A 9,426-nucleotide genomic window follows, 5' to 3' on the forward strand; every position below is an offset into this window, starting at 1 on the left:
TGGACGTGCCTTCATGTGCTGTTTTGAGAATATCCCAAGCTTCTTTAGCCAGCTCACAGTGTTACACAAGTCTGAAGATGTTCTTGTCGATACCATTGAATATTGCACTTAGGGCCTTGGAATTGCCCAACGCTAACTCTTCTTCAGATTTGCTCCATTGAGTTTCAGGAATTAGAACAGTGGTTCCATCTTCCAGAATTTTCTCAGGATGTTTCCATCCACTTTCAACAGCTCTCCAGGACTTGCTGTCCACTGACTTAATGACTGCTACCATACGAGGTTTCCAGTAGTCATAGTTAGAGCCATCCATGATAGGTGGTCTGTTTCCAAACACTAACAGTTCCTTCTCCATAGTACCAGAATTTTGTTATCCCTAGATCTCACCCAGATGTAAACATGCAGGGTGTCTGCTCTGATGCCAATTGAAAATTATAGTAATACACGCTCGATGTCAAACTGGATGTTATGACATCCACAATTACGCAACACATACAATAATAACAAACGGCATAAAACAGTAAAGAATACACAGAATTGTTTACCCAATTCGGTTCAAACAAACTACTCTGGGGGCTACCAAGCCAAGGATGAAGTCCACTATTAGCAGTATCAATTCAGAGCTAAACTCCCAGTTTACAACTCCTCACTTAATCACTACCCAATGACCCTTCTACCTAGGTTCTACCTAGATATGGAATATCTCTATTCCACTCCCCCTTAATCACAGCAGTGATAACACATACACAATAAACAATTACAGATAGAATACACACTTCAAAAACACACCTTGATCTACTTAAAAGCTTCAATCAAGAGACACACACTCGTGCTTAAAAGCTTAGAGTGACACAACTAAAACACAAACTAATTCCAACGCAATCATCAAAGATAATAGCGTGGATCATAAGAGACAGTTACAGAACAACCGTTCTTCACAATACACAATCTTCTGTCTGCGTTCCAAATTAGGATTGCAGTTCTTTTTATATGCAGTCTTGGGCCTTGGGCTTTTTTAGAAACACATTAGGGTTAACAAAGTTAACCTAATTCACACGCCAACTGTCTGTTACACAATGTGCTGTCAGTAGGATCTTCTGAACGAAATTTGCAGCACTCAATAAAAAGTTTCCTAAACAGATAAAAGTGATAAATCAGGAAACACAATTAATAAAAACTAACAGCTCCTGCTGTCACACATGGATGTCATGACATCGATCATGACATTCATTACAAAACCTGTATTTGCTCCACACATATATGCAACCTGCATATACACAATCAACCAGGTATGTTTTACCAATAATGCGGCCAACATGCAAAACACCTTCAGAGTTGTTGCTCTAAATCAGCTTAAGAAGATTTGAAGATGAAGATCATGGCAAGAAGCAACCAACATAAGAGTTGCTGCTCTTAATCTGCTTTCAGAAGAAGAAGATCTCATACAGAAGTTGAAGACAAGAAGACTACAAGATATTTTGTTTCTTGTAATAATATGTAAAAACACATAGAGTTGTTGCTCGTAGTGTGTTATAGCTTAAGAAACTTCTGATAGATTGTTTAGGCACCAGAAGTGACTTCTAGTCAGTGTGTTGTAAACATACGTATTGAGAATAGGAGACCATCTACTTAATTGAGAAGCACACCTGTAATCTCTAGAAGATAGATGAATGTTATATCCTGATGGGATCACTGAACGGTTCATCATCTATAGTTAGTCACGAGCAGTGGGTTTGTGCGGGGTTAGTCACAGCAGGTAGGTGTGCAAGTTACTAGATTGATGAACGTTATATCCAAATGGGATCACTGAACGGTTCAGTCATCTAGGGGTTAGTCACTCGCAGGTAGCTTGTGCAGGGTTAGTCACAACAGTTGGCTGTGCAGGTTGTTAGTCACGATGGAGGATCATGCAGATGAAATCAAGTTTGGTTATAATGGATTAAGACCTCTGTTGAGAGAAAAATCACCTGAAGAAAGTGGGCTGGAGGTAGCCTTATTCAGAAGGTGAACCAGGATAAAAATAAACGTGTCTTTTACTTTATGCACAATTCAACTAACTCTGAACATTCACGCAGAATATCCTTAGAACTGTACTGAGACAAGTCAGAAGTTCTGATGATACAAAGAAGTTAAACTGAATATCTCATTGGTTATGCAACTCCATTCCAAGCATGCTTCCACAATATTGTAAAGCATATCCAGAAGATGAGATACTAAGAAGTAAGAGAAGAATTTAAAGAAAGGGAATTTTTAAAGAACACAATTACATCCCCCCTTTCTTGTGTTTTTCTCCACCTTCTGTTTTGACTTATTGCTTAGTATCATCTATTATGTTGACTTATTGCTTAGTATCATCTATTGTTTTGACTTGTCGATAAGTATCATCTATTGTTTTGACTTATTTCTTAGTATTGTCATACCCCAAAATTTGCCCATCTCATTTCATCATCAAGGGTTCAAGGTTCAAGGGTTTATTCGAGCAACATTCTCCTAATCGAGGGTCTCTTAAGTTAGGGTTTGCACTTCATCAAAGGAATTTGAGTCTCTAAGGCCTCAAATGGATCTCAAGGTGTCTCATATGTCTCAGGGTATCTCCATGTCAATTATCAAGCTTCAATCCCAAGGATTTCTCATTCAAATGCTCAGGTGATCCACAATCGACTAGTTTGACCTAAAAATCAACGATGGTCAAAGTATAGTCAAAACTCCTGACTTTTGGTAAACATCAAGTATTTGAGGTTATATCCATCATTTTATCAAAGGTTGATCATGATCCATTAATAAAAACTCAGAAATGAACAAATTCAAAAGGTTCAAATTAGGGTTTTTTATAGGAGAAAGTGATCAACTCAACTTTGACTGGTCATAACTTTCACATGGAGTATCAAAATTTTCCCAACCAAAGCCTATTCTGAAGGAAATTGGATTCTCTACAACTTTGTCTCTCACATGCCAAGGCCAGAAATGCTTCATTCATGAGATATGGTCCAAAAGATTATAGGTCCTTTTCAAAGGTCAACCAAAATGAAATTCTGGACTCAGACACGCGATGTCTAACAGGATGTCACGACATTACTATCTGAACGTTTTTAAACAAAAGAACAAAGAGTAAACAGATAAACAACACAGGAAAGTTGTTAACCCAGTTCGGTGCAAACACACCTACATCTGGGGGCTACCAAGCCAGGGAGGAAGTCCACTATAAGTAATATCAATTAAAGGTAATACAAATCAAGATTATGCCTTTCACTTAATATCTACCCAATGCAACTTCAGTCTAAACAACTTAGACCAGAGATCCTACTCACTCCCCCTCAATCACAGCAGTGATGAAAACTAACCAACGAATAACAAAAGAAGACACTCTTCAAGGACACAACTTGATCTTGCTTAAAAGCTTTGATCAAGTACAATAGTACTCTTGCTTAAAAGCTTTGAGTACTTCTTACAACTCAAAACAAAACGCCTAGACCAAGACAATCATCATGATGATTGTTTGGCTTACAAGAAAGCTACAACGAAAGACTTAAAAACAAAGAACTCTAAAAGTTTCTCAAACAAAAACCCTAACGTCAACAGCAGCACCTGCGTGGAATATATAGCCTTCATACAATACAGCAGCTGGGCCTTGGATCCACAAAATAGTTTTAACCCTAATAAAACTAATCTCCATAAATCAAGGAACTAATAATAATAATCATCCAAGACGTCCTTGAAACAGATCAGAATCCATCATTACCAAATAAAGCGCATAGGATCTTATCAGATCACATAACCATAAATAGTAATAGAAAAGAACGAACAGCTGCGAATGTCATGACATCGGCCTTGACATCAGGTAAAGGCCTGCAAAGGAAAGACTTCACAACAGCAGAATGCATGTCATGACACCAGTTATGACAAGATAGATCCACAATTAGTTTTACCAAAAATTACAGCCAATCAACAACATCTACAAACTCCCCCTTTGGCAAATTTTTGGCTAAAACACTAATAGATGTAAGCAGATATCAGAGCATACACAGCAGCCAACAACAGAAAAATAAATTCTGTAACAGAAAAATAAATTTTGTAAGCAACAACAGCAACTTGATTAATCACCAGAAAATCAGAAAACATCTACTTAATCAACTGTTACAGAAACCACTTGTCATTGTTAGGGAGAACCAGAGAAAACCCAAAATAAAGAAAACCACAAAACAACCATGTCCAAGAAAAACCAAAAGATCACCAAAATAACAAAACAACCATTACAACAAAACAACCACTACCACTACCAATTACTCCCCCTTTTTAGCCACAAAAGGAGCCAAAACATATTCAGCTCAGCAGAGCTAATCATTAGACCCATCACTGTCTTCATCACTAGAGCCACCAGGATTGTCATCACTTGAGCTACTAGTCCATTCAGCAGCATCACTACTCCCACTCTCAGCACCCTCAGCCTCAGCATCCTCAGCTTCTTCCTCAGCCTCTTTGTCTTCATCCATATTGTCACCACCCTTTTCACCAGCAAGATCATCATCTGTAGACTGCTCAAGACTGTGGATGAGATTTTCAAGTTTCAGCTTCCTGTTGTCCAACTCTTGACAAGTCTCTTTTAGCTCAGCAATAAGAAGAGCTTTGTTCACAGATTTGCTGGGTTGTGATGTCCCAGCAGATGTCTTGTCATCAGACCTCTGCAGCAGCTTGTAGTGAAAAGACAAAGCACTCTCCCTCTTACATACAAAATCTTTACTTTTCAGAATTCCAGGGTGTTGCTTGAGGATTATTCCACATATCAGAGATGGGAAAGCAATGGGAAGCTTAGTAGCAGAGGTACCAACATGCCTCATAGTTTGATCAAATATGTAGGTCCCATAGTCAAATTTTGTCTTGGTTCCCACAGCATATATGAATCTTCCTAGGCCAACAGCAATGGTGGAAGTGTGATTGGTAGGCACCCAGTTAGCAGCACCAATTTTGTGCAGCAATGCATACCTGACATTAAGAGAACTAGCAGACAGTTTGCTCTTTATGGGCCACTTCTTAACCTTATCACCAGTGATTACCTTGCAAACCTCATTATCAGTCACTTCAAGCTCAGGTTGAGCCTCAGCATCTCTACCTAGATATAGGTTGATAACAGCAGGGGAAAAATCTATACACTTTCTTCTAACATACACCTTATGAAAATCATCAGTTGTTCCATCACCACAATCTTGAGACAAATTCACAATGAATTCCTTCACAAGCATTTCATAACACTTTGAAAAATGAGTAACAGTTTTAATCAAACCTGCAGCCTTGATGAGCTTCATGACCTCTTGACATTCCAGAGCATCATTTGCTAATTCTCTTTCCAGAGCCAGCCTTCTTTGATAGACAAACTTCCACTGGATAGCATTTGAAGCATAGTGCAAGTAAATGTTATCCAAAGGAACATCACGAACCTTTGTGGAGGATTTTGTGACAGCAATCTTCTTCTTGGATGGGATGTCAGGGACATCACTTAAGACATCATCTTCTGGGACAGAAACACTTCTTTCCTTCCTCTTCTTCACAGTAGCCTTGCTCCCTGTGGTTGAAGGTTCAGCAAGGACCTTCTTGTCCTTCTTTATAGTGACCTTCTTTTGAGGAGTAACCTGAGGTTTGGAGAAATCTTGATCACAAGCCTGTTTGCCCTTACGAGTCTTGACTCTATGAGAGATGCTAGAGATGAGTTCATCATCAGCAATGTCAATAGAATCATCCAGGTCATCCAGATTCACCACATCATGCACAGTAGGGCCTTCATTAGGGGTTTCTTTAGAAATAGCAACAGGAACCTCTTCAGCTTTCTCAGGCTCAGGAATTTCAGCATCTTTAGTACCAGATGTTTCAACATTAACAGCTTCAGATGTCTCAACTTCTTTGGCACCTGGGATCTTCTCTTCAATGTTATCAACCGATGTCTCAACATCACCCTGATCTTTGCTAGCATCATCTTGACCATCTTGATCATCTTTGCTGTTCTCAGAAGCAGACATCTGGGCTAGAGGAACGGATATCCCATCAACCTTGTGTCCTTCATTCAAGATTCTGGTGACAATACCTGCGATCGCATTGTGAACATAAGTAGAACCCTCTCTACCTTGAACAGAAAAGGTTTCAGGAACAGATCCCCCAGTTGATTTTCTTACATGCATCTTTCTTGGTAGATTACGAACAGTATCGGTAGCAGGAACAGAGTTCAATGGCACAACATCCAGCACAACATCTTGATCACTCACAACATTTGGTGCCCTAGAACCTGATGTTGTTTCAGAGGTAGGAGAAGATTTCTTTGAGGGAGAACTCTGAGACATGTTGAGAGAAAATGGAAAACTGGGTAAAGGGTTGTGAAAGCAGAAACACAGAGAGATAGCGTGAGTGTGGAGGAGAGGTTTTGGAGGAATGGAAACCGTTTGGGTAACTTGTAAAAGGGGGGGAAAATACACTTTAATGTGTAATGATATCAAAGATTTGGAGAGAGAAATAATGCTGGCCCCACACCCAATTAATTGCTATAATCCTTCACAAAGACAAATGCCTAGTTTGCTTCTTAGATTTTCAAATTGATTTGCATCCAAGGCTTTTGTGAAAATGTCAGCCAGTTGAAGGTTTGTAGCAACATGTTCCAAGGCAATTATTTTATCTTCAACAAGATCTCTAATGTAATGATGTCTAATATCAATGTGCTTGGTCCTGCTATGCTGAATGGGATTCTTTGAAATGTTAATGGCACTTAAGTTGTCACAATATAATGTCATGACATCTTGTGTGACATTGTATTCTGTTAACATTTGTTTCATCCAAACAAGCTGAGAGCAACTACTTCCTGCTGCAATGTATTCTGCCTCTGCAGTGGACAAGGACACACAATTTTGTTTCTTGCTGAACCATGAAATAAGATTATTACCCAAGAAGAAACATCCTCCTGAAGTACTTTTTCTGTCATCAGCACTTCCAGCCCAATCTGCATCACAATATCCAGTGAGAATAGGTTCACACCCATGAGAGTAGAGCATTCCATATTCACAAGTACCATTCACATATTTCAGGATCCTCTTGACTTGGTTGATATGGCTGATCTTAGGATCTGCTTGATACCTTGCACACACCCCAACAGCAAAAGCAATATCAGGTCTACTGGCTGTGAGATACAGCAGACTTCCTATCATGCTTCTATATAAACTTTGATCAACACTGGTTCCCTTTTCATCTTTGGACAACTTTAAGTGAGTAGGAGCTGGTGTTCTTTTGTGAGAAGCATTTTCCATTCCAAACTTTTTAACAATGTTTTTAGCATACTTACTCTGAGAGAGAAAAATTGAGTCTTCCATCTGTTTAACTTGCAGCCCAAGAAAATAAGTTAATTCTCCAACTAGACTCATTTCAAATTCTGATTGCATCTGATCAACAAAATGTCTAGTCATCTTGTCTGACATTCCCCCAAACACAATATCATCCACATAGATTTGAGCAATCAGGATCTTTCCTCCTTCATCTTTAACAAAGAGAGTTTTATCTATTCCTCCTTTCCTGTACCCATTACCAGTAAGAAACTCAGTTAGTCTCTCATACCAAGCTCTAGGGGCTTGTTTTAAGCCATAAAGAGCTTTTCTTAGTTTGTACACATAGTCAGGATGGTTTGGATCAGCAAAACCTTTAGGTTGCTCCACATAAACTTCCTCACTCAGGTATCCATTCAAGAAAGCACTCTTCACATCCATCTGATACAGTTTGAATTTTAGAATACAAGCAACTCCTAGCAGTAATCTAATTGACTCAAGTCTAGCAACTGGAGCAAAGGTTTCATCAAAGTCAATTCCTTCAACTTGAGTGTATCCTTGAGCAACTAGCCTTGCTTTGTTTCTGACAACAGTTCCCAGTTCATCTGACTTGTTCTTGTAAACCCATTTTGTTCCAATGACATTAGTACCTTTAGGTCTTGGTACCAGCTCCCATACTTCATTCCTTTCAAACTGGCCTAGTTCTTCCTGCATGGCATTAATCCATAACTCATCTGTTAAAGCTTCCTTGACATTTTTAGGTTCAATTTTTGACACAAAACAAGAGTTTGAAACTACTTCCCTTGACCTTGTAGTAATTCCACTGTTGAGATCACCTATAATAAGTTCACTAGGATGATTTTTTTGAACTCTTATTGATGGACTCTTGTTAGGAAGTTTAGTCTCAGATTCTGTGATAGTAGGACTGCAATCATCTTCTCTTGTAGATCCTTTAGCTGTAATATCCCAGAATGTTCCGACATCTACTGTGACATCTGCTTGATTGTGGACATCATCAACTACAACATTTATGGACTCCATTATTATTCTGGTTCTTGAGTTGAACACTCGATAGGCTCTACTGTTCGTAGAGTAGCCCAGAAAGATTCCTTCATCACTCTTGGGATCCATCTTCCTTCTTTGATCTCTATCAGCAAGAATGTAACACTTACTACCAAACACATGGAAGTATTTGACAGTGGGTTTTCTTCCCTTCCAGATCTCATATAGGGTGGTAGAGGTTCCTTTTCTTAAGGTAACTCTATTATGGACATAACAAGCAGTATTCATGGCTTCAGCCCAGAAGTAGATAGGAAGATTCTTAGCATGGATCATGGCTCTGGCTGATTCTTGAATAGTTCTATTTTTTCTTTCAACAACCCCATTTTGCTGTGGAGTAATAGGGGAAGAGAATTCATGATGTATTCCTTCAGAGGAGCAGAAATCAGCAAACTTTTGATTCTCAAATTCCTTTCCATGATCACTCCTAATTCTCACAACACCATTTTCTTTTTCTCTTTGAACTCTTTGACATAGGTCCTTGAAAACATCAAACACATCTGATTTTTCTCTGATGAAATTTACCCAAGTGTATCTGGAGTAGTCATCTACCACCACATAAGCATATTTCTTTCCTCCAAGACTTTCTATTTGCATTGGTCCCATCAAGTCCATATGTAGCAGTTCAAGAACTCTGGAAGTAGTCAGATGTGTAACCTTTGGATGTGACATCCTGGTTTGTTTTCCTACCTGACATTCACCACATATTCTTCCTTCATCAATTTGTAGCTTAGGAATTCCTCTCACAGCTTCCAGAGAAATAATCCTTTTCATACCCCTTAGATGAAGGTGACCAAGTTTTTGGTGCCATAGCTTTGCTTCTTCTTCCTTAGAGCATACAGTAGAATAGCTGGATTCATGAGACACCCACAAATAGCAGTTATCTTTGGATCTGACACCCCTCATTACTACTTCCTTTTCTTCATTAGTAACCACACACTCAGCTTTAGTGAAGTTGACTTGGTATCCTTGGTCACAGAGTTGACTGATGCTTATGAGATTAGCAGTCAGGCCTTTGACCAACAAAACACCTTCTAAATTTGGCACTCCTGAACAGTCTAATTTTCCAACTCCTTTG

The 9,426-nt window shown here is 39.0% G+C and overlaps 1 protein-coding gene across 1 annotated transcript; it reads right to left on the reverse strand.

Moving 5' to 3' along the window:
• Nucleotides 1–4,331: 4,331 nt before the first annotated feature.
• On the reverse strand, nucleotides 4,332–6,323 carry LOC131618761 (uncharacterized). Its single transcript, XM_058889924.1, has 2 exons — nucleotides 5,484–6,323; nucleotides 4,332–5,222 (listed from the first exon to the last, which is right to left on the reverse strand). The coding sequence occupies exons 1-2, from the start codon at nucleotides 6,321–6,323 to the stop codon at nucleotides 4,332–4,334; spliced, it is 1,731 nt and encodes a 576-aa protein (XP_058745907.1).
• Between the last annotated feature and the right edge of the window lie 3,103 nt (nucleotides 6,324–9,426).

Source organism: Vicia villosa, linkage group LG7, assembly GCF_029867415.1.
Source record: "Vicia villosa cultivar HV-30 ecotype Madison, WI linkage group LG7, Vvil1.0, whole genome shotgun sequence".
Taxonomy (NCBI): Eukaryota; Viridiplantae; Streptophyta; class Magnoliopsida; order Fabales; family Fabaceae; genus Vicia; species Vicia villosa.

Excerpts from the sequence above, each read along its gene's own strand:
- LOC131618761 (XM_058889924.1), bottom strand. The coding sequence starts at position 6,323 with ATGTCTCAGAGTTCTCCCTCAAAGAAATCTTCTCCTACCTCTGAAACA. Across the intron at positions 5,223-5,483 it reads AAGATGATGTCTTAAGTGAT|GAATTCATTGTGAATTTGTC; the intron begins GTCCCTGACATC and ends ATGCTTGTGAAG.